The sequence below is a fragment of the Oncorhynchus clarkii genome, chromosome 2, assembly GCF_045791955.1.
Source record: "Oncorhynchus clarkii lewisi isolate Uvic-CL-2024 chromosome 2, UVic_Ocla_1.0, whole genome shotgun sequence".
Classification (NCBI taxonomy): domain Eukaryota; kingdom Metazoa; phylum Chordata; class Actinopteri; order Salmoniformes; family Salmonidae; genus Oncorhynchus; species Oncorhynchus clarkii.
This window is the reverse complement of record NC_092148.1, coordinates 29,945,712-29,971,850: the sequence shown is the minus strand read 5'-3', so window position 1 is coordinate 29,971,850 and position 26,139 is coordinate 29,945,712. Positions and strand designations below refer to the sequence as shown.

The 26,139-nt window shown below is 42.0% G+C and overlaps 1 protein-coding gene across 1 annotated transcript; it reads right to left on the bottom strand.

The window, feature by feature from the left end:
* Window positions 1–5,945: 5,945 nt before the first annotated feature.
* Window positions 5,946–24,971, bottom strand: LOC139366389 (ras-related GTP-binding protein C). The gene is made up of 7 exons (XM_071103833.1): window positions 24,555–24,971; window positions 22,283–22,486; window positions 18,519–18,718; window positions 14,676–14,790; window positions 9,617–9,759; window positions 9,205–9,353; window positions 5,946–8,805 (listed from the first exon to the last, which is right to left on the bottom strand). Exons 1-7 carry the CDS (start codon window positions 24,735–24,737, stop codon window positions 8,654–8,656), a joined length of 1,146 nt encoding a protein of 381 aa, XP_070959934.1. The 5' UTR covers window positions 24,738–24,971; the 3' UTR covers window positions 5,946–8,653.
* Between the last annotated feature and the right edge of the window lie 1,168 nt (window positions 24,972–26,139).

Here is a 26,139-nt window from a genome sequence, read left to right as displayed (position 1 = left end):
TGTCTGACTGGCCCTACACTACATGGTCTACTGGCTGACCAGCCACGGAAATACAGGAGACGGCTGCCTCTACCTCCCTCTTTCTTCCTCACCGTCTCTCCTCTTCCTCTTTTCCCCCTCCAGTGCAGGGTCAGAGGGTGGGAGGGGAGAGGAAATCAGGCAAGGGGGTTTGACAGTCAGGGCCCAGATATAGGTGCTCCTGCCCCCCGCACTGAGACCCATGTTTCAAGGCTACTGAACATGACAACACAATTGCAGTGGCATCGTTTCAGGGTATCTATATAGGAGAACAGGGGAATTGTGTACCAAGCAGACTTCTACTTTCAAATGAGTACAAATGGGATTCCATATACTTACTAAATTTGTTACATAATGTTATTGAATCGTAATTACTCTGATATAAGGCTGATCTAAGACCAAAAGTGACTCATGATTTGAAAACCATACAATCCTAATGAATTAATCCTAATTTGCTTGAAAGTACGACAGTACACACGGTGAGGATGTATTGCCTGACAAATAGAAAGATATCAATTAACTACCTTCACATTTGTCACAAATTCCAACATGCCTACCCGAGTCGACTTCATTTCCTCCTCATCACGTCTAATACTAACACACAGATCAAAAAGATAGTTCACGGGAGCTTTATTAAGGGTTTCACTGACTGTATCGTTGCTATAATGACAGCGCACGCAAATAAGATAAAAGGTTCAACTAGACGTGCATGTGCTCGCAACGTAATGGAGCCGAGAGTGTGACATCACAGACAGGCAAAAGTATGTTTCTGCTGGTTTAATTTCATTATTGGGTGAGTTTTCTTATTAGATGGGATGAGGAGGAGACAAGCGTCGGTTTTGATAAAGCAAGGCAATTTCAAGAGCTGCTATAGCGCCAAATTACAGCTGTACATCAAGCTGCTCTTCCTCTCTCTCATTGTGCAAGTCTGCGATGTTAACATTTGATTTGCATGTTGCCCACCACAGTGAGAAAGAGTGATGGGGGAAGACGGAACATTAGTGACTCAGGAAGATTCAAAAACGTAGACACTAGTGCCATCCAGAGACCGAAAGGAAGTGCTACAGGGATTCTGGAGTATGAAACGTGTCACTGTTTATATGGCAGTCATGTCAGCCTGCCTGAAAAAAGTTTTAAATGCGATTGACTTTGATATAATTCACATTATGTTGGACAGTAAAAGTATGTCATGTCATTAATAAAATGTCTGTTGCTGTGCCTTTCATCACTATATTTTGTTTTGCTTACAGACTGGAGAGCTCAGCTGGTATCAACATAGGCCAGCATCACACATAGGCCTATGTACTTACAGTGCATTCGGAAAGTATTCAGACCCCTTGACTTTTCCACATTGTTACATTACAGCCTTATTCAAAAATTGTTTTAAAAAAATAAATCCTCAATCTACACACAACACACCATGATGACAAAGCGAAAACAGGTTTAGAATGTTTTGCAAATGTATAAAATAAATAACAGAAATACCTTATTTACATAAGTATTCAGACCCTTTGCTATGAGACTTCAAATTGAGCTCAGGTGCATCCTGTTTCCATTGATCATCGTTGAGATGTTTTTACTATTTGATTGGAGTCCACCTGTGGTAAATTAAATTGATTGGACATGATTTGGAAAAGCACACACACACACACCTGTCTATATAAGGTCCCACAGTTGACAGTGAATGTCAGATCAAAAACCAAGCCATGAGGTTGAAGGAATTGTCCGTAGAGCTCCGAGACAGGATTTTGTCGAGGCACAGATCTGGGGAAGGGCACCAAAACATTTCTGCAGCATTGAAGGTCCCCAAGAACAAAGTGGCCTCCATTTTTAAATGGAAGAATTTTGGAACCACCAAGACTCTTCCTAGAGCTGTCCGCCTGGCCAAACTGAGCAATCAGTTCTCTATGGGGGTGCCACAGGGTTCAATTCTCGGGCTGACTCTCTTCTCTGTATACATCAATGATGTCGCTATTGCTGCTGGTGATTCTCTGATCCACCTCTATGCAGATTACACCATTCTGTATACTTCTGGCCCTTCTTTGGACACTGTGTTAACTACCCTCCAGACGAGCTGCAGTGTCATACAACTCTCCTTCTGTGGCCTCCAACTGCTCTTAAATGCAAGTAAAACTAAATGCATGCTCTTCAACCGATCGCTGCCCGCACCTGCCCACCCATCCAGAATCAATACTCTGGACGGTTCGGACTTAGAATATGTGGACCACTACAAATACCTAGGTGTCCGGTTAGACTGTAAACTCTCATTCCAGACTCACATTAAGCATCTACAATACAAAATGAAATCTAGAATCAGCTTCCTATTTCGCAACAAAGCATCCTTCACTCATGCTGCCAAACATACCCTCGTAAAACTGACCATCCTACCGATCCTCGACGATGTCATTTACAAAATAGCCTCCAACACTTACTCAACAAATTGGATGCAGTCTATCACAGTGCCATCCGTTTTGTCACCAAAGCCCCATATACTACCCACCACTGCGACCTGTAAGCTCTCGTTGGCTGGCCCTCGCTTCATACTCGTCGCCACACCCACTGGCTCCAGGTCATCTATAAGTCTTTGCTAGGTAAAGCCGCGCCTTCTCAACTCACTGGTCACCATAGCAGTGCCCACCCATAGCACACGCTCCAGCAGGTATCTCTCACTGGTCACCCCCAAAGCCAATTATTCCTTTGGCCGCCTTTCCTTCCAGTTTTCTGCTGCCAATGACTGGAACGAACTGCAAATAAAAAAATCACAAACTGGAGACTCATATCTCCCTCACTAGCTTTAAGCACCAGCTGTCAGAGCAACTCACAGATCACTGCACCTGTACATAGTCCATCTGTAAATAGCCCATCCAACTACCTCCTCCCCATACTGTATTTATTTATTTCGCTCCTTTGCACCCCAGTATCTCAACTTGCACATTCATCTTCTGCACACCCTACCACTCCAGTATTTAATTGCTATATTGTAATTATTTCACCACCATGGCTTATTTATTGCCTTACCTCCCTCATCTTACCTCATTTGCACACACTGTATATGGACTGTATGTTTGTTTAGTCCATGTGTAACTCTGTATTGTTGTATGTGTCAAACTGCTTTGCTTTATCTTAGCCAGGTCACAGTTGTAAATGAGAACTTGTTCTCAACTAGCCTACCTGGTTAAATAAAAGGTGTGATTTAAAAAAAGGTGACCAAGGACCTGTTATTAACTCTGACAGAGAGCCAGAGTTCCTCTGTGGAGATGGGAGAAACTTCCAGAAAGACAACCATCTCTGCAGCACTCCACCAATCAGGCCTTTATGGTAGAGTGGCTAGACGGAAGCCACTCCTCAGTAAAAGGCACGACAGCCCACTTGGAGTTTGCCAAAAGGCACCGAAAGGAATCTCAGACCATGAGAAATAAGATGCTCTGGTGTAACCAAGATTAAAGTCTTTGGCCTGAATGTCATGTGTCACGTTTGGAGGAAACCTGGCACCATCCCTACAGTGAAGGATTGTGGTGGCAGCATCATGCTGTGTGGATGTTTTTCAGCGGCAGGGACTGGGAGACCAGTCAGGATTGAGGGGTAAAAGGAACAGAAAAGTATAGAGAGATCCTTGATGAAAACCTGCCCCAGGACCTCAGACTGGGGTGAAGGTTCACCTTCCAACAGGACAACGACCTTAAGCACACAGCCAAGACAACATAGCAGTGGCTTCAGTACAAGTCTCAATGTCCTTGAGTGGCCCAGCCAGAGCCCGGACTTGAACCTAATCAAACATATCTGGAGACCTGAAAATAGCTGTGAAGCAATGCTATCCAACCTGACTGAGCTTGAGAGGATCTGCAGAGAAGAATGGGAGAATCTCCCCAAATACAGGTGTGCCAAGCTTGTAGCGTCATACCCAAGAAGACTCGAGGCTGCAATCGTTTCCAACGGCGCTTCAACAAAGTACTGAGTAAAGGATCTGAATACTAAATGTAAATGTAATATTTAAGTTGTTTTATTTGTAATAAATTTGCTACAATTTCTAAAAACCCGTTTTTGCTTTGTCATTATGGGGTATTGTGTGTAGATTGATGAGGGGGGGGGGGGAATCATACTTTTTTGTATAAAATGTGGAAAACATCAAGGGGTCTGAATACTTTCCGAATGCACTGTATATAGTGTACCATCATCAGATCACAATGACTTTAGGTCTATGACCAATGTCGGCAGTAGAGCCCAAAAGCATTGACTTCAACTTTAGCATAGTAAGCCAGGACCTCAAGTCTTTATTCGCACCATACCTAAAAGGTCAAACCTATTTCAACTTGTGAAAAAAATAAAAACATCTTAAAACTGCAGAGCAATACCTTAAGTATTCACATAACATCAGGCTGGCAGGCGGTCTATCAGAGAATGTGATTCGTCTACAATTTGAGACATTTACATTAGTCATTTACCAGACCCTCTTATCCAGTGTGACTTACAGTGAATGCATTCATCTTAAAATAGCTAGGTGGGACAACCACATACCTCAGTCATAGCTGATTTTTTAAATAAAAATGTACTTACTATCAGCAAAGTCAGGGGGTGCTGTGGGATTATTTAGGACACGCTTTGAAGACGGAGGCTTTCAGATGTTTTTGGGAAGATGGGCAGGGACTCTACTGTCCTACCTTTAGGGAAAAGCTGGTTCCACCATTGGGGTGCCAGGACAGAAAAGAGCAATGACTGGGCTGAGCGGGAGCTGCCCTTCCGTAGGGGTGGGATGGCCAAGACACCAGAGGTGGCAGAATGGTGTACTCAGTTTAGGTTGTGGGGTTTGAGAGACCTTATACTTTGATTGTTCATTTATGATGTTACTATGTCGAAGTCACATTGTAGATTCCTTGGCATGGTTACTACAGTGGGAATGCATTATTTATCTTAAATTAGAGCCTATTTGAGGAGCCATCAAACCAACGCGGGGAGGTTGGAGGAGAGTTTAAAGAACCGCGGGGAAGCCGTCGCCAAGATGAATGCAGGATTTTTATAAGAAATTAGAGGCTTAATGAAGTGGATCAAAAAAAAGCTGTCAGTGTTTTATTGCATCTAAATTGTGGGGAAGTGGTGTTTAGTTGCCTCGCCTACCTCTGCACATAATGGGTCATCAGTGGCTGTGAGGATTATTTTAACTGGCAAGGCACTTTCATAGCAGAGCCATTCAACTGATATTTTGCACAGTAAACCAGTGGGGGTTTATGGTTTGGTACATTTTTTTGTTTTTTTTAAGACCACAATGTTGAACCACAGCAACTCAACAAAATTTGCCATTTTTTGGGGCTAAGGTTTCAAATAATAGCATTGTTGAAATGATAGGCTAAATACGTAGGCCTATGATTTGATTAGCCTATGTTATTATAAATGGAAAATATATATATCAAATACAGATGTTTTTAGGCAAGTTGTTGTTTTTTGAAAAAAGTGTGTCGTATTTATATACTTGACCTTCAGCACAGGCCATTGACGAAGGCCATTGTTCTCCATCTCTCTCGGTTCGGGGCAAGTTCTTTCACAGCGAACCAGTGGAGGCCGCTCTCAGTCATCTCTGCCTGGACATCTCACCTCCCAAGTGTTTCTGGTTCGATCCCTGTGGTTGTGGCTAGGGTTAAAAACATTTGCATCGAGTCTATCATAGCCAATGTAGTCATCCCTGAAATGCATAGTGAAATTATTCAGGTAGTTTGGCAAACAACTGAATTGCAATACACAATGAAGAAATGAGAACAGTCATTTGGCACCATCTAGTGTTCATTTCCAGGTGTCAAAAGAGCCTGCAGATTTGGCAAGCCAGCACGAGCCTATGATACTGTGCCAGATACCAGATTTCATACGATACATCATTGTGCCCTAGTCTGCCAAATAACTTATGTACTAAAACATCAAGTAAAACCAGAAACATTTGCTTTTGATGTGCAAGTATTTATTTCATGTGAATGATAAAACCTTTGGCAGAACTGACAACAGTGGATTTACTATAGTCCCAAATGTCTACTATTTGCAAAAATCAAATGAACAAAACAAACACAGGCAAAAAAAAACAACCTTTCTTGCATTCAGGGCAGAATAATGCAATTTGGTCATTTTTTCCCAGGATTCATTTTCATGGTTAGACCTGGTCTCTCTTACCCACAGTGAAATACAATGAGCAATGTTATGTTGAGAATCATTTAGCTTGACGACACGTTATTGCATACATGCTTGGAATGGGTTTTCATATTGGCTTCATGCTGCGTTTCTTGGTTTTTTTTTTGTGTGGATTGCTGTGATAAAACTGACAAAGTCCTTGAGCAGAACCCTCAGCTAAAGTGAAACCTTCATAAAGTTCCAACAAATTTGTAAGTCAAGATGATAGATAACAGCACAAAGATCAAATTCTAAATCCACCAGTGTTGTGCTGTATGGTACAGAGTACTGGAAAGTGACTGACCAGAACAAACAATTCACCTTACACGCAACTTGTCTGCGAAGAATACTCCACATCTGTTGGCCTAATGCATTAAACGCCAACCTCCTCAGACAAACAAGCAATGGCCCAACTCCTTGAGGCTCTGAGACAAACCTAATAGACCTAATAGACACCGAAATGCTGATCAACATCAGCAAAGCTAAAGCACAATGGAGAAGATTTTCCAAAGTGCCAGAAGTGGAAAGCCGTTGTTGCTGTCCTATATGCGTCAGACGGCGCAATTTAAAAACAAATATGTTTTTAATTGTACCTTTATTTAACTTGGCATGTCAATTAAGAACAAATTCTTATTTTCAATGACGGCCTAGGAACAGTGGGTTAACTGCCTTGTTCAGGGGCAGAACGACAGATTTTTACCATGTCAGCTCGGGGATTCGATCTTGCAACCTTTGTTACTAGCCCAACGCTCTAACCACTAGGCTACCTGCCGCCCCTGTGCGATGGGGGATGAGTGAATGAGTCACGTAAGGCAGGGTTTGAAGTGGTGACCGGCATTTCATTGCCACCATTCTGTTTATCATGATCATAACCATCATTATTATATGTCAATATGTCAATTGGTGCCACACAACCGGAATGTATAGGTCCCATCAGAGACCTTTCCTAGTTAGGCTGGTCCGTGATCTGTTTGTGCCGTCTTACCAACTCTTTTATTCATTGTCACGCCTTGGCAAGACCGCACAAACAGATCTGGGACCAGATTAGCTCATTCCTAATGGCATCGGACTCCACCTGCTTCAGTAAAGAGAAGGGTCATGCTCAAAGAACTTGTGATGTCATAAATGTATGAGTTGCACACATTAGTTGAAGATTGGTATAGTTGGTTGGCTGTTAGTAGCATTTGGTCTATGGCAAGCATCCATGCGGGGCAGTATTACGATTGAGTGTCAGAAAATATGGCTAAACTGACTACTTTATGCACAAGGGAGATATATATATCTAGAATGTGCTTGTACTGCTTACATCATTTGATAGCCAAACCAAGAGAATAAGCCAATGCAATGGACTATTTTCAGAAGACAAAATATAGAATGTTTTGTCTGTGCAAGATTCTAATGAATCAGATATCCAACTGCAACAAATCCTAGTTAGAATCTATAATGTTGTTTCAGAATCTATAAGCATCACTGATCAAACCGCTGGTAACAGGTTTATTCTTTAGCGCAATTTTCCAACATGGCATAGCATTATACAGTATGACACTACAGCAACTTTGAGCACAGGGCCTGCACTGGCAAATCAACATGGGGCAGTCATGAATCCATAATCCCCAACTATCCTATTTTCCAGACACACACACACACACACGAACAGAAGCAGAAAAAGTGGACACTACAATCCCTTTTGCACTCTGAGGAACCCTGTTTTCTTCAGAATGAATGAAACCAGAAGCAAAGTCTTGGGCAGCATACAGGCGGGTGAGTAGTGATTGAGCTTGCCTGCAGCAAGCTTTCTATCTAAATAAGGCCTTGAGAAAGTGTTACCATGTGCGTTTTGGATAAACACCAAGCATTTCTTCGAGACTTCGACCCATAAGTATGCACAGGGTTACACAACTATACTGATCCCCGTTACAGCCTATGCAGTTTCTTCTCCTTATCGAGGGTTACATCAACGTTTACATTTTTTTTTTAAAGTACTTCTTCACATGGATGAACCAGCAGCTAAAACAGACAACGATATTACCAAGCTTCCTCAGGTCTCTCGGGACTTGAAGCACGTGAGGCCTCTCTCACTGAAAGTTCCCAAATGCCAAATACGATTTTGCTTACGTATACCAGTCCTGTTGGACTTTCATTTAGCTGTTTTTACTCGTGGCAAAGAGTGCCAAACAGCGGAAAACAATGCCTTGCATTCACACGAAATGTACGAATGTTCCTAGTATCTCTGCATTCAGTTTCCCTTTCATCCTAGCTTTGTAAGCTCGCAGTCCTCCTTACCCTCTGAGCTTCGGGTTCAGCTCTGACTCTTCATTTGAATTTTTAGCTCTAGTCCTCTTCCTGTGATTTTTAGGATCTGGGTGCGAGAGTTATGATTGGTTTACTGAAAACCCCAATCCATTAGTCTTTTCCGCACGATCCCTCCCCATCTTTCTTTTCTATCTTTCTGTCCTTTCCTATCCTCTCTCCGTCTGTCTATTTGTGTTTAGACAGTGCTCCGGGGCGTGCCGTTGAGTGTCACAGCCTTGGTGCAGGGCGTGCCGGCCGCCTGGGAGCCCGTCCACGGTGTGGAAACACCCACCTCAAACACCTCGTGGATGGCCTTCCGGAAACAGTGGAAGTTGTAGTCTATCAAGCCTGGGGAGAGATACGTGTCAATGAGAGAAGGGTATGAATATATTTTCACTTCTGTGATCTTAGAGACTTTGAACATCACTCAGTCGATTACTCCATAAGTCACGTATTGTTGAAACAAAGAATAAGACGTGAATAAAGTATCCCCCTATCAAGATAAACCAATAACGCCCTGTGTGAAGAACATCTACAGTGGCAAAGAAAAACTAACCACTTATATGCGTGCTACCGCCTGAGAAGCTTGAAATTCAAGAGACTCAAGACATGATTACTTCCTTAAATAAGATTGTGCCACTCCTCCATTGGCATCGGTCTGAATGTCGCCCTTGTGGGCGTGAAGTCACACATGATCGAGAGACTGCTTAATGCAGTAATGAGGAAGTGCTGGGGTGGATGGCTTGCCTTTGCGCTCAAAGCTCTCCTCTCGGAGGATGCAGACCAACGCCAGGAACTTGGTGACCTCTTTCAGGTAGAGGACTGTGGTGTTGTTCAGCTTGATGATGGCCATGGACTCCTTGTCGTAGGCACTACCACTGCCATCCTCCTTCAGACTGGATCAACACACACAAAATAGAACAGTCAACGTAAGGGAACTCATTCAAATTGGAAGTGTGTTCGATACAGGGACCTAACATTTCAAACTTTATAATAAGACGTTGAACGCCTCATACACGCTTATAACAAGGGGTAAAAGTACGATTTTATAACGTTCAGCTTGAAGTAAAGTGTTGTCACAAAAATGACCACAAAAGCATGCACGCACACAGCTGTATACCATACATATCTGACAGGAATTCAGTTCTAGGGGACTTACCCATAGATGCAGGAGACATCTATAACCACGTCGATCATGTCACAGCACAGCTCATAAGACTGCATGTCCACCGGACTGCTGTCTGTGGCGATGTAGATCTTACTGACCACGTCGAACAGAAAGGCCTTCTCTATGCCCGAGTTCTGATGATGGAAGGAGGGGAAAAGGAAGATAAGGGGAATAGGGTTATAGGGGAGGAAGGGAAGGAGGAGGGACATAGAAACACCATGAGTGCCCATTTGGTTCTTCTAAAAGCAAGCTTGGCAGAAATCTCTCAGAGCTATCTTTCAGTTCATGTCAACAGCTAGGGTTTACTAAGTAAAGAAAATACATTTTATTTACCAATGCAAAACGTATTTTCTTTTTTTTTTACCCCGTTTTTCTCCCCAATTTCGTGGTATCCAATTGTTTTAGTAGCTACTATCTTGTCTCATCGCTACAACTCCCGTACGGGCTCGGGAGAGACGAAGGTTGAAAGTCATGCGTCCTCCGATACACAATCCAACCAACCGCACTGCTTCTTAACACAGCGCGCATCCAACCCGGAAGCCAGCCGCACCAATGTGTCGGAGGAAACACCGTGCACCTGGCAACCTTGGTTAGCGCGCACTGCGCCCGGCCCGCCACAGGAGTCGCTGGTGCGCGATGAGACAAGGACATCCCTACCGGCCAACCCCTCCCTAACCCGGGCGACGCTAGGCCAATTGTGCGTCGCCCCACGGACCTCCCGGTCGCAGCCAGTTACGACAGAGCCTGGACGCGAACCCAGTCTCTGATGGCACAGCTGGCGCTGCAGTACAGCGCCCTTAACCACTGCGCCACCCGGGAGGCCCGCAAAACGTATTTTGACCGGGATCGAAGAGACTTTGGACTCTGGAACGTTGGTATTAGACAACAGCCATAAAAGCAGTGTATGAAAGGGTCATCAGGGCTGACGATGACGATGACATACGTCACAATGTAAGTCACACACCAGACACCATTTCTGCTAGGGCTGGGAATTGCCAGGGACCTCATGGTTAGGGCTGTGCGGTGAATTAATTTTTGTCAGACGGTTATTGTCATGAAAAAGACTTCCAGTCCCACTGTAATTGACTGTTAATGAACAGAAACACGTTTAGCATCTCCAGGCCTGCACACATACAAGCCGCTGATGAGCACCTTTGGAATATCTACATTTTAAAAAGTCTAATAAATCAATTTAATACCCTCACAATAAATCCATTATTTATTTTAGGCAGGTCTAAAGAAACATAACGATATGAGGAAAATGTATTTCAGAAGAACAGAATGCGAGTTGGCCTACTGTATGTTATCTGGCTATGTGCCATGCCATAGGCAGTAGACTTGTTCTTTTAGCAGACAAGATATGCTTATAAGTCCTGTGCCATTATTTGATTTAATACTAAAAATAATATAATTGAACTTAGCTGAATAAAACAGAAAGAATATTTTTTCCCCATTCCAATGTGAGTACGCATATGAAGTGGCTATGTTGAGCGTAAAAGAGAGTGATCATTTGGAACAGGTCTTATATGCAAGATCCAGAGTTATTTGGCAACTTTAGTTGTGAATGTATACAAACCTTAGAATGTCTTAGAAATCAAAACATATGAGTTGCATGATGTCCCATTAACAAATGGGCAGGAACAGGGGAATAACGAACGGAGGCCACTTTCCCGCCAGTTCTTTAAAAAAAACAATTATGCCGGGTAGGTTACTCTGGTTATTACACACTGCATCAACCACTGTTTGAGGAGCATGCAGCCTCTGTATGCCATGGGCTATCCAACCCTGTTACTGCAGCTACCCAGTGCTTGATTAGGGAAACCCAAGTGAAATCTGTTCGGGATCATCGATAATAAGTTGTTTTCAAAACATATTTCATTAAGCTGGAGAAAGGAATGAATGAGAGAGGGGAGAGAGGGGAGGAGATGGAAATGCACAGTGGTGAGATATTCTGTACCTTAAGGTAGTGTCAGCCTATTGATTTGGAAAATATATAAACAATTCCCTATTACTAGGCTATACAAATGCACTACAAGTTGTAGGCGAACTCCGTAAGCCACCCTGCACATTCAACGAACAGCATCGCCTAAACCTATACGTTCTCTCCCAGACTCAACAGCAGTTTGGAGTAGAGGTCGACCGATTAATCGGAATGGGCGATTAATTAGGGCCGATTTCAAGTTTTCATAACAATCGGTAATCGCCATTTTTGGACACCGATTTGCCTATTTTTATTTTTTCTCCAAAACCTTTATTTAACTAGGCAAGTCAGTTAAGAACACATTCTTGTTTTCAATGACGGCCTAGGAACGGTGGGTTAACTGCCTTGTTCAGGGGCAGAACCACAGATTTTTACCAGCTCGGGGATTCGTTTTTGCAACCTTCCGGTTACTAGTCCAATCCTGCCATGCAGGCCCTTCCTTCTGCCCCTCCTCGTTCTGCCGTGGAGTGTAATGCCTGCCTCACATTGCACTCCACGAGGAGCCTACGTGGCAGGTTGACTACCTGTTAGGCGAGGGCAGCAAGAAGCCAAGGTAAGTTGCTAGCTAGCATTAAACTTATAAAAAACAATAAATCGTAACATAATCACTAGTTAACTCCACATGGTTGATGATATTACTAGTTTATCTAGAGTGTCCTGCGTTGCATATAATCGATGTTGTATCAGTTAATTTCCGATTGAATCACAGCCTACTTCGACAAACGGGTGATGATTTAACAAGCGCATTTGCGAAAAAAAGCACCATTGTTGCACCAATGTACCTAACCATAAACATCAATGCCTTTCTTTAAAATCAACACACAAGTATATATTTTTAAACCTGCATATTTAGTTAATATTGCCTGCTAACATGAATTTCTTATAACTAGGGAAATTGTGTCATTTCTCGTGCCGTGCAAGTAGTCAGGGTATATGCAGCAGTTTGGACCGCCTGCCTCATTGCGAACTGTGGGATGTCCATTTATTCCTAACAAAGGCCGTAGTTAATTTGCCAGAATTGTACATAATTATGACATTGAAGGTTGTACAATGTAACAGCAATATTTAGAAATAACAGCAATATTTAGACTTAAGGTTCCGTATTTCACTGAAAGAATAAACGTTTTGATTTGGAAATTATAGTTTCCGGATTCGACCATATTAAATGACCAAAGGCTCGTATTTCTGTGTGTTATTATGTTATAATTAAGTCTATGATTTGATAGAGCAGTCTGACTGAGCGATGGTAGGCACCAGCAGGCTCGTAAGCATTCATTCAAACAGCACTTTTGTGCATTTGCCAGCAGCTCTTCGCAGTGATTCAAGCATTGAGCTGTTTATGACTTCAAGCCTATCAACTCCTGAGATTAGGCTGGTGTAACCGATGTGAAATGGCTAGCTAGTTAGCGGGGTGCGCGCTAATAGCGTTTGAAACGTCACTTGCTCTGAGACTTGAAGTAGTTGTTCCCCTTGCTCTGCATGGGTAATGCTGCTTCGAGGGTGGCTGTTGTCGATGTGTTCCTGGTTCGAGCCCAGGTAGGGGCGAGGAGAGGGACGGAAGCTATACTGTTACTCTGGCAATACTAAAGTGCCTATAAGAACATCCAATAGTCAAAGGCATATGAAATACAAATCATAGAGAGAAATAGTCCTATTATAACTACAACCTAAAACTTCTTATCTGGGAATATTGAAGACTCATATTAACAGGAACCACCAGCTTTCATATGTTCTCATGTTCTGAGCAAGGAACTGAAACGTTAGCTTTTTTACATTGCACATATTGCACTTTTACTTTCTCCTCCAACACTTTGTTTTTGCATTATTTAAACCAAATTGAACATGTTTCATTATTTATTTGAAGCTAAATTGATTTTATTGATGTATTATATTAAGTTAAAGTGTTCATTCAGTATTGTCGTAATTGTCATTATTACAAATATATTTATACATTTTTTTAAATGTTAAATTTTTTTTTTTTAAATCGTCTGATTAATCGGTGTCTGCTTTTTTAATAATCAATATCGGAGTTGAAAAATCACAATCGGTCGACCTCTAGTTTGGAGCGCAGCATAAGGTAACCAGTCCATCCAGTATGCATAGTAATACAGTCCACAGTCAAAGGTGATTACGAGAGTAAAGACCAAACCAATTGGTATGTATTGTATAACGGCAAACATTTTATTTCTGGGGGTTGTCGGGCTCATATATAATATGGGTGTTTTGAATTAATCGTCACCATAGAAAGCGCTGTCCAAATCATTGTGTTAAGGCTTTGAACAACATCTACAATGACCATGTGTTCCACTCAGTTCCAACCGGTTGTTGCACTTCTTCCTTCAATATTGATCAATTACAGTGAGGTGCATTTTAAAAGCATGATACCGTTTTGATGAAAAGTGTTTGATGTGATTTTCAATGGCATTTGCATTGATATCAGAGTGGTTAGAGGGTCAACAGAGCCCTGAGTACCAGGCCATTAGGACCTGATGGTCATTAGCGAGTTGGGTACTACGTACCAACGCATGTCCACAGTGCATAAGTGGAGATTACCGTGACTCAGCGGTCATGTAGAATTTGACTGTGGTCAGGACTCATGACTGCCGGTGTGGCGGTAATACGATCACCACAACAGCCCTACTCATGGTACAATATTATCACAATACTTTAGTGCCGATACAATATGTATTGCAATTCTCACGATTCTATATGTACTGCAATTCTAACGATTCTATATGTACTGCTATTCAACAATGGGATTTTATTGTGATTCGATATTCCACACATATTGCTGCAGAGGGACAAGAGGGAGCCATGAGGAAACAAGTATTGATCAGACATAGAAATAAAAGTGCTGAAAAATACTGGAGTTTTGGTGCAGGTACAGCCAAGTAGCAGGGAGGGACTAGCTGAACTCGTCCAATGAGAAACATTACTTTCCATTTTCCGTTGAAAGAATGTTATGTTGTACACGAATGAACACAACCCAGGTAAAACAAATGAAAGAAATGCAAAAAAGCATTCAAATCAAAAAGCGAGAACTAAATCAAGAGGGAATTTGGTACTTACGGATATAAAGATGTTTAGAAGGTTTTCCAGTGTTGGCAGCTGTGGGATAAGCTTCTGAACCACTTTACTGAAGGCCTCGAATATTGAGTGGTCATAGATACTTGTCAAATAGAAACTGAAAGATATAAAAAAGAATGGGAAGTTACAGTGAGGGAAAAAGTATTTGATCCCCTGCTGATTTGTACATTTTCCCACTGACAAAGAAATGATCAGTCTATAATTTTAATGGTAGGTTTATTTGAACAGAGACAGAATAACAACAATAAATTCCAGAAAAACAGATGTGAAAAATGTTATAAATTGGTTTGCATTTTAATGAGGGAAATAAGTATTTGACCCCTCTGCAAAACATGACTTAGTACTTGGTGGCAAAACCCTTGTTGGCAATCACAGAGGTCAGACGTTTCTTGTAGTTGGCCACCAGGTTTGCACACATCTCAGGAGGGATGTTGTCCCACTCCTCTTTGCAGATCTTCTCCAAGTCATTAAGGTTTTGAGGATGACGTTTGGCAACTCGAACCTTCAGCTCCCTCCACAGATTTTCTATGGGATTAAGGTCTGGCTAGGCCACTCCAGGACCTTAATGTGCTTCTTCTTGAGCCACTCCTTTGTTGCCTTGGCCGTGTGTTTTGGGTCATTGTCATGCTGGAATACCCATCCACAACCTATTTTCAATGCCCTGGCTGAGGGAAGGAGGTTCTCACCCAAGATTTGACGGTACATGGCCCCGTCCATCGTCACTTTGATGCGGTGAAGTTGTCCTGTCCCCTTAGCAGAAAAACACCCCCAAACCATGTTTCCACATCCATGTTTAATGGTGGGGATGGTGTTCTTGGGGTCATAGGCAGATTTCCTCCTCCAAACACGGCGAGTTGAGTTGATGCCAAAGAGCTCCATTTTGGTCTCATCTGACCACAACACTTTCACCCAGTTGTCATCTGAATCATTCAGATGTTCATTGGCAAACTTCAGACGGGCATGTATATGTGCTTTCTTGAGCAGGGGGACCTTGCGGGCGCTGCAGGATTTCAGTCATTCACAGCGTAGTGTGTTACCAATTGTTTTCTTGGTGACTATGGTCCCAGCTGCCTCGAGATCATTGACAAGATCCTCCCATGTAGTTCTGGGCTGATTCCTCACCGTTCTCATGATCATTGCAACTCCACGAGGTGAGATCTTGCATGGAGCCCCAGGGAGATTGACAGTTCTTTTGTGTTTCTTCCATTTGCGAAAAGTCTCACCAACTGTCGTCACCTTCTCACCAAGCTGCTTGGCGATGGTCTTGTAGCCCATTCCAGCCTTGTGTAGGGCTACAATCTTGTCCCTGACATCCTTGGAGAGCTTTTTGGTCTTGGCCATGGTGGAGAGTTTGGAATCGGATTGATTGATTGCTTGCTTCTGTGGACAGGTGTCTTTTATACAGGTAACAAACAGATTAGGAGCACTCCCTTTAAGAGTGTGTTTTAAAAAATCAAATAACTTTTCGTGGTATCTTGTCTCATCGCTACAACTCCCGTACGGGCTCGGGAGAGACGAAGGTCGAAAGTCACGCGTCCTCCAAAACACAACCCAACCAAGCCGCACTGCTTCTTAACACAGCGCGCATCCAACCCGGAAGCCAGCCGCACCAATGTGTCGGAGGAAACACCGTGCACCTGGCGACCTTGGTTAGCGTACACTGCGCCCTGCCCGCCACAGGAGTCGCTGGTGCGCGGTGAGACAAGGATATCCCTACCGGCCAAACCCTCCCTAACCTGGACGACGCTAGGCCAATTGTGCGTCGCCCCACGGACCTCCCGGTCGCGGCCGGTTGCGACATGGCCACCGGACTCTCTGGTGGCACAGCTAGCGCTGCAGTGCAGTGCCGTGCCCTTAAACACTGCGCCACCCGGGAGGCCCAATCTCAGCTCGTTACCTGTATAAAAGACACCTGGGAGCTAGAAATCTTTCTAATTGAGAGGGGGTTAAATACTTATTTCCCTCATTAAAATGCAAATCAATTTATAAAATTTTTGACATGCGTTTTTCTGTTTTTGTTGTTGTTATTCTGTCTCTCACTGTTCAAATAAACCTACCATTAAAACTATAGACAGATCATTTCTTTGTCAGTGGGCAAATTTAAAAAATCAGCAGGGGATCAAATACTTTTCCCCCCTCACTGTAGCTATAGGCTTGCACAGGTTAGGACTGAGTTGATGACTTAGTTCCTTGTGCGCTGTAATTCAAGTAAAAACACAAAGTGAGACTGGATCATATCACAAAACAGTAGGGAACATGAGAAACGGAAAGCATTTCTCAGCTTTAAAAACACAAAGATAAGCAATCACTTAATAATGACCATGATGCTACATTTTGGGACAGTTCAACTGCAGAATTGAAAATATTAGCAACGTATTACAAAAGCATTAAGGTAGCGTAACATTTTAAAGAATTCTATAAAAACAGTAGTGATTGTAACTTCATTGTCCCAAATTGAAAATTGGGAAACTTCAGAGACCGCAGTTTTAACCAACAGATCCAAAGACTTCACACAGAGATGTCTTTGCAATGCAGAGAACAGAACAGAACACAACAACTCAACTCAACATGACATCCTTCCTCCCAGCTTCACTATAAATCCACCATTGATCCAACTGTCTGGCGTGCACCAACAGCAATCTCACCTTTCATAAAATAGGCCTACATCTCAAGAAAGGAAAAGCACACAGCCCGATTGAAAAACCTAGTACTGGAAAGCTGCAGAGCGTGTTTGAACCAGTTTGTCTTTTCATAAAATGACTCGCTAGGCTCAGTATCATTAATGTATAAAGGGCCTAGGCCAATATCTGGGAAATGATCATCAGGGCATGTGATGATATCCCCCATCAAAAACAACCATTTCAGCAGAATTCAAATTTGAGGCTATGGTTTCAATTTCAGAAGAGAAAATAGCAAACATTGAAGGCAGTATAAGCGTAACGGTACATGATATATAGGCGACATGTAATCCTTCTGATCCTTTAACATAGACAGTTTGCAACATGAACACTCGCTGTGGTGTTTGTTCGTTAAGAGGCCGGGGTGGAATCTGACAGTAATGCTCGGAGTATGACAACCATGCGCTGGAAGTATACAAGCAAACCCTATGATCCAGGACCACACACTGACAAGTGTGCTTGTCATTAATATGTTACTGCCCCACTCACAGTCAAATGTTGGACCAAAACAAGGGACGTGTTTTGCCCCACATCGCGTCAAATATTTTCATCCATGTGTTGTGTAAGGCAAGTAATTTCTGGGAACCCAATCTTACAAGCCTAAAACTGGCCAACATTCCTTATGCAGAGTGAGAGAGTTATAACAGCTAGGCTAACACGAACACAAAACTACCTGAATCTATTTTCACTGTATCAACATCAGTGGAATCGCAAGTGTGATCTGATTCACTCAGATTTCAGCCATATTCCAAAACCAATCATGATATATAGAAAATAATCAAAGTGACAAGAGGCCACAAGAAATTACTTGGCTGCACAGATGACTAGCTTATGTTGTGAAAAAAAAGATGGCTGACCAATGCTAAAACTGCTAACATTTTAGTCAAATGCACATCACCTGAACTCCCATGAGGTCATTGCTGGGTTGAACAGTAGAAAAAAATAAGAGAATTAGGCTTACAATAGAATACTAAACCAACAATAGCAAGGTAATAAGCTGAGAAGGCTAATTAGTTTAGTGTAGCTGCTCTTTCTGTAGGCTTTCAATGCTTTTCCTTTGGCATACTGTAAACTCAAAAGGGGAGGATTAAAGGGACGGTTAGATTTTCTGAACTATCCCTTTGAGGGTGAGTGTCTGTGGATCTACCTGAGGTGAAGCTTCTCTAAGCTGGCGTCTGCCAGGTCGTCGTTGGCTCTCTGGTGGATGTCCCTCTGGGTCTCGATCTTGTGGTCGTCGGAGAGGCCGTCCACTTTGTGGATGAACACCTCAAAGTTAATCTCAGGGTTGACCCTGTAGGCCCGCGACACGGTGAGGTGGAGTCTGCCCAACGCCTCCACATAGTCATCCTGGGCAGAAAGAAGATCAAAGAAGAACACAAGCACAAACAGAGACAGACACACATAGAAAAAGTGGCTTAAAACAAAGTAGTGTACAAGTGTGCCTAAAAAGTAGACTACATGCATCTTGCTGCCTGCATGCACATTTCCACATCCATACTATCCAACATGCATAACGCAATCCCCTAGGCTCATATCCTACTTGTCACAATCCCAGTGGTGGGGAGAGTTTGCCAGAATTCCTGGAGAATTAGGCTACTTTTTAGATTAAAGCAATCAAAGATTTCAACATAACCATCATAATACTTCAGATTGCGAAATCTCAAAGTCCCACTGCAAAAGTGAGTGACAACATTGGATGTGTTGAGCAAGCTTGTCAATTTATTTCCCTGCGAATTCTGCATCTGCACTGAGAGATACTGAATGCTAGTGAGATATGGAGTGCCACTCTGCCTCAGTACAGTGGCTTGTACAAACACTTCCTAAATTTAACTCAGCTGGAAAAGTCTTAATAAACTGGCAAAAGGATACAGTAGGTTTGTTGGACATACAACACCTAGGACACGTTAAGTGGTTACAACCTAGTTAAACCGCACAGATAATTACCATTAACGGGATAATCCACCCACAGAAAGAAAAATCATGAAACTCCTGACAATTTGGTGATCGCCTAGGTTCTATCAGTGGGTAAAATAACAATTTCCCTCATGATTTAACTTCTAAGTGGTCCGTCTGAAATCAGGAAATCTTGTAGGAACAGGTACAGCTACATGGTTCTCGTCACTGGAGATATGGAATAACACAATATGACACTTCATCACGCTTTTATAACAATTAGGCCTACCTGCACTCCAGATCTCCAAATCAGCCAATAGATGGTATGGGCATACTTGTCTAGAACACATACATCCATTTAAAAATCCTCATGACAAAGTATATACTGTTTTTTTTCCCCCTTAGATGTTCTCAATCTAAACAGTGAACCAAATGTATTCAACTCAGTTTCTCCTTCAAGTACTATATTGCAATGTGCCCTGTGTGTCTGTTGGAAATGTGGGAAAGGGCCGTTATTGCTATAGCAACGTACTCTGTACTCACTTTGGGGAGAGGCAAACTCGGTGAGAGACGCCTAAATTGATAGTGCCGTTTTAGGCAATTTTACAGCTGGCTACTTCACATGCTGATATTGACTTTGGTATTATTGTGTGTAGCTATGTTTGCTAGCTAGCCAGCCAGCCTGCCCAGAGAGTATTGCATTGTGGGTTTTGTAGTTGACAAGAACTGCAACAGACTTGCGCAACAATTTTCACATTGCTACCAACCTTATAAATGACAAAATTAAACATTTGTTCACCCCCCAAAAAATGTTGATTTAAAACCAATTCCTGGATTAACAACCTTATTATTAAGGTTGTGCGAAAACACCAGCAATGTAGACACGGTGTCCTGTTGCAGGTTATAGGAATGTGACAAATGGACAATTTTTCTTAATGTTTAAACTGCAAAACAAAAAAAATCCATTAATGCAATTAAACATTTTTTTTAAATGTACCTCAATTCCACCATGCAAAGTTTGCATTTCCTTCTCAAAGTGTTGCCATACAGGACTTCATTGTTGTCCCTTGCCTTTTTTTACGAACTGTTACTATGATGACGTAGTGGTGGATAGTTGACACCAAAATAATTTATTCCTTGATTCCTTCCACGTCGACTCCCATTTCTAAGTGTCAAGATTAGATTCAGCTACAAACACTTGCGTGCTAGCGAGGGACGGAGAGAAGGGCACAATATAGGCAGGTCGGCCACCAGACAGACAGGCAGAACTGTGCACTTAGCCGATCTATCGATAATTAAAAGCTGTATCTCACAATGGAATGCTGTACCTCACAATTTCTTAGCTTGCAATGTCTCACAACTTCAGTAAAGCAGGGCCTATCATCAATGAAAAGGCTATGATATTGAGCCAGATGCAACAGTTCGCTCTCACAGTCACACACAGTAAATGCACGGGTTCACTGCACGCTGTTCACAGCGAGGTAGCAAGGGCACCAAAACAGCAGAGAAGTTGATCCTCACGTTTCAACCCTCCTAGAGTTGACCTAAACTGCCCTACTATGCTGTTACTTTGTTCATCTAAGTAAAAAATAAAAAAATACATCGATTTTCGGTTAGGGATTTTTCTTACATGCTGACCAGACACGTCGCAAAATGCATTTTGAAATCCATGTTATTCAATTATTGCGCCAACGAGCATCTGCGACGCCAAGGGCTAAAATAGAACTCATTTCTATTTCTGACACAGATCGCGCTGAAAGGCCTGCCTCTCCCATCTCCTCATTTGTTTATAGAAGCAGGTACCCACGTGCCATCTCCTCATTGGTTATACCCAAGTGGGTGATTGAAAGACGAACTGTTTTGCCGGTGGTCGTGGTAATACTATGAAAGTGTAGATGCCGATCACCATATAAGTTCAAAGATGAAAAAGGCTGGAAGGAGGAGAGATGACTAGAAACGAGTCGGTTGGCCGTTCTGTGTGTGGATTAATTGTCGGAGTAGAGGACCTTGTGCATATCAGGTAAAATAACAACTCAATGTTTATATCCCAGGACAAATTAACTAGCAACAGCAAGCTAGCTAAATAGGACAAATTAGCTAGCAAGTGCAAGCTAACTAGCTAAATTGCCATACATGTTTAATGTTTTTCGACCTGTCCCCAAATTAATGACATTGGTTCAGAGTTTGTTTTGATATTTTAACCTGCGTATCGTGATCGCGTTTGGTGTAGGTGGACAAAATAAATGTGTGCACGATAGCGCATGAACGCAGCCGATTTGGGTTCCGTGTTAACGTTAAGGATGCCAATTTCCTTTAAACGTTTTAACGTTCACACCCCTAGTTCATTAGGCACCAAACGGAAGAAAATGGAGTGAAACAGGGGGGGGAGACTACCTGGACACGTCTAATGAGAAACGCTCAATTTCGTATTCCATTGAAAAATGTTTGAAAGCATTTTTCTTTGCCTGCTCTACTAAACACAAACCAGAAAAATAGAAAATGTAGTGACACTTGTAACTTCTTTCAATGTGATCATTAAATTGAGATAAATGATAAATGGCCTCCCTGATTAAATTAGCTTTGATTTAGATCATGGTTAAGATCCCTTTGTTCCAGCAGTTAGGATAACAATGTGCACTGTCTTCAGAAAACATCTGTGACAATCAATTGTCTTTGAAGTGTTGGGTCATTCAACGTTTCAACATCAGAAGCTTATCCTGTGCTGCAGAGTAGAAGTAGTCTAGCCCACACTTAAATCATCCACTTCTCTATAAACACGAATTAAATGTATGAACTATACAGTTTAGTCAGTTTGAATACATTTCATTTAAAGACCATAGAACAGGTTCAGACATTACCCATGACATGAGTATTGTTAAAATGCTGTGGTCTGAAGGGCTTTTTCCCTTTATAGTAATTCTATTTATATTTCATAATTTATAAATTATGGTGTTCAACATGTCAGTAAGTCAGTCAACCATTGTGTTTTTAATACACTTTTCCACTCAATCTTTTCACCTGTGCGTCAATGACAAATATCAAAGCACCCGTGCCTCTGAAGATCATCTCGTAGTCAAAGGTGGGGTCGAAGAAGTCCACTTGACCCGGGAAGTCCCAGATCTGGAAGTTGACAAACGAGCTACTGGAGATGTCGTCCTTGTAGATCTTATTGGTGCTCTCCAGGAACAACGTCTCGTTAGGAGACATTTTGTGGAATACCACCTGAAACAGGAAATTAGACAGTGCTGTAAAGACAAAATGACCACACCTAGACCTACTGCTTCCTTCTCAAAAGACCAAAGAGAGACACTCAATTTTGAGAGTTTGTAGTAGTACCTGGGGTCACTGCTACCAGAGGAAAAAGCCAAATCACATGTTTTGGAACTAGCAAGAGGCTTAAGGGAAGAACGTACTCTGCGGCTCAGTATTTAGGGTCATGGATTTAGATGGGCCTTCAACAACAGTGTAGCTCTGCACAACCATAGCCTATGAATGAAAATATATGAGAAAAACACAAATAAACCATGTAACTAAATAGTTTGGCGCCCTTAGAAAAACACGCTCTGGTACTTTGGAGACTAGAAGTATTTTATTTTTTAAACCTCTCGCCTTGGGCTGGATGTGTCAATGTGTAGTTCATACATGCATAATATATGAGCAGAATTACTGTTTTACCTCAATGTGCCACCACGTAGGTTACTTTCAGAACTACTGGCTAAAAAGTAGGAAAGAGTACCAGAAAGTCTCTTTAATACGTTACGTGTTGTAAGTCTTGTATCTTCTACTACTGAAGCAGAAATACCTTCAGATTAATTTCAGGTTACATGATTTCTTCCTCCTTGTATCAAATGGGTGAAGGCATTGCCCCCAACATCTTAACAAGAACGCAAAAAAAGTCTGCTACAAAACAACTACATCTAAAACTAGCAAACAGGGATGGAACATTTTTATTCTAATGAGTGAAGTTATATGGTGCGTCTAGAATGAATTGCATTTCCCTGGAAAGAGCATACTTATTGAACCATATAAGTGATAATATGACTTGTAAAATGTGTGGCTGTAGCTCTGCTGTCATGAGTGAGGTTGTTTAGCAATATAATGCTGATTGCGAGTGTCTCACAAGATCTGGAACGCCAGATAAGAGATTTTAGACAGGCAGACAGTCACGTGCCCAATCCATGCAAGTGATCGCACCGAGCAAGAAACATGTTTTCACCTGATAAATGATCAACAAGTAACCTAGCAAACGTTTATTTTACATACATACGGTTGAATTAATTGTATGTTGTTTGCAGTCGTTAGCTGAACCAACTAGCCAGCTCACTGGCTAACATCAATTGAAATAGTTGGCTGAACCTCCCTAGAAACAGTGGTGGAAAAAGTACCCAATTGTCATACTTGAGTAAAAGTAAACGATCTGTAACGATAAAATGACTCAAGTAACGTTAAAAGTGAGTCACCCAGTAAAATACTACTTGAGTAAAAGTCTGAAAGTATTTGGTTTTAAATATACTTAGGTATTAAAAGTAAATGTAATTGCTAAAATACACTTAAGTATTGAATGTAAAAGTATAAATAATTTCAAATTCCCTATATTAAACAAACCAGACGGCACCATTTTTTATTTTATTTTTACGGATAGCCAGGAGCACACGCCAACACTCAGACAACATTTACAAATGAAGCATGTGTGTTTAGTGAGTCCGCCAGAGCAGAGGCAATAGGGATGACCAAGGATGTTCTCTTGATAAGTACCTTTAATTGGACCATTTTCCTGTCCTGCTAGCCATGCAAAATGTAACGAGTACTTCTGGGTGTCAGGGAAAATGTATGGAGTAAAAATGTATTATTTTCTTAGGAATGTAGTAAGGTAAAAGTTCTCCAGAATAATATAAATAGTAAACTACAGATACCACAAAAATACTTTAGAAACAAATTAGTTTTACTTAAGTACTTTACACCACTGCCTAGAAGAAAGAATGCAACACCACGGAGGTTTTAAACCAGACCATCTCTGTAGATGCTAGCTATACTGAAGTGTTTGCTTGCATGTCATATAGCAAGTTACTGCTACTCAGACCAGGATGACATCTGGTATTTCACATAGAAGTAAAGTCTGGCATTCAGAATGGATGCATGTTACTATATTAACCTCAGGAATGTTTAGAAGTTGTGGCAATGTTAGCAAGCTATCCCAATAACTGGTGATGATAGCTATAGTTGCTGATTGAACTAAAATAAGGCGTTATGTAAAGACATATTAATCATGTCCGCCGACATCGCTTCCTACCTTCTGTATTGACGACTTGCCACTTCTTCGCAAACCCATTAACAGAATTCTAGGTTTGCTGTCAGATGGAGTTGGGCTATCCTCGATGTCGGCCTCCTCTTCTCCATATCCAAAATCTTTGGGAAACGAGTCCGCAACGCCGTAGCTGTCTGCCAACGGTTCCACTTCGTACTGAATCGACATTTTGACCCAACAACTCTCGCTTCCCCAATCCCCCCTCACCCTATTAGTTTTACGCAGTCCTGCTTTTACCGACAGATCCTTCCACACCGCCGATAAAACCTAAAATACAGTTTAAATGCATCAATTATGCCAATGTTACTTGCAAATCCAGAGTGTGTTGTAATATTCTCCCTTATCCTTTAGATCTTCGGGTCCCCTATGTTTCCCTTTCGCCGAAAACCTTGCTCTTGAACCACCTCCGAATCTAATTGGATGATGTACATAGGATGCGAATAATAATTGGATAACCAGGGTGTCAATCTGTCGAGACTGGTTCTACCCTTGTCAGATGTTTTGCAGTCAGCTGACCAAGTAGACTAGTGCCAGAGAGGAAGAAACGAAGCGAGAGGGTCAATTCCCGTCAAAATATGTCCCCGCGGGAATACAGCGATAAAAGCAGACCGAACGCCGAACTTAATTTAAACACGATAAAAAATTTGACAGATAAGCAGACCGTCTGCCTTCGCGCCAGTTAGTGCGGAGACAAGAGCATCTCGTCATTATATACAGTATCTCTGCTAGGGCACAGGTTTGTTTTGTGACCTTTCACCTGGAGTTATTTTGGCTGGAAATGTATAGTTTGACTGTTTTATTTTATTTTGACTGGGGGGGTCAATTCACGATGGATGTATCTCTTTGAATCATAGTAAAATTGTACAATTAAGGTTGTTCCAGTAATTCCAGTATTGTTTTCCATCTGTGGAATGAATCCACATTCAATCAAAATATAAAGCAGCACGCGCTCCAGCAGGTATATCTCACTGGTCACCCCCAAAGCCAATTCTTCCTTTGGCCGCCTCTCCTTCCAGTTCTCTGCTGCCAATGACTGGAACGAACTGCAAATATCTCTGAAGATGGAGACTCTTACCTCCCTCACTAGCTTTAAGCACCAGCTGTCAGAGCAGCTCACAGATCACTGCATCTGTAAACAGCCCTTCCAACTACCTCATCCCCATACTGTATTTATTTATTTATCTTGCTCCTTTGCACCCCAGTATCTCTACTTGCACATTCATCTTCTGCACACCTTACCATTCCAGTGTTTAATTGCTATATTGTAATTACTTCGCCACCATGGCCTATTTATTGCCTTTACCTCTCTCATCCTACTTCATTTGCACATGCTGTATATAGATTTTTCTACTGTATTATTGATTGTATGTTTGTTTCTTCCATGTGTAACTCTGTGTTGTTGTATGTGTCGAACTGCTTTGCTTTATCTTGGCCAGGTCGCAGCTGCAAATGAGAACTTGTTCTCAACTAGCCTACCTGGTTAAATAAAGGTGAAATTAATCAAATAAAAAGTGAGAACTGTCTGTGTGAAGACTACAAAATCACCAGCAGAGGGCAGAAAAAGACAGTA

Excerpts from the sequence above, each read along its gene's own strand:
- LOC139366389 (XM_071103833.1), bottom strand. The coding sequence starts at position 24,737 with ATGTCGATTCAGTACGAAGTGGAACCGTTGGCAGACAGCTACGGCGTT. Across the intron at positions 14,791-18,518 it reads TTAGAGAAGCTTCACCTCAG|TTTCTATTTGACAAGTATCT; the intron begins GTAGATCCACAG and ends TATATCTTTCAG. Across the intron at positions 9,354-9,616 it reads GATGTCTCCTGCATCTATGG|TCTGAAGGAGGATGGCAGTG; the intron begins GTAAGTCCCCTA and ends GTGTTGATCCAG.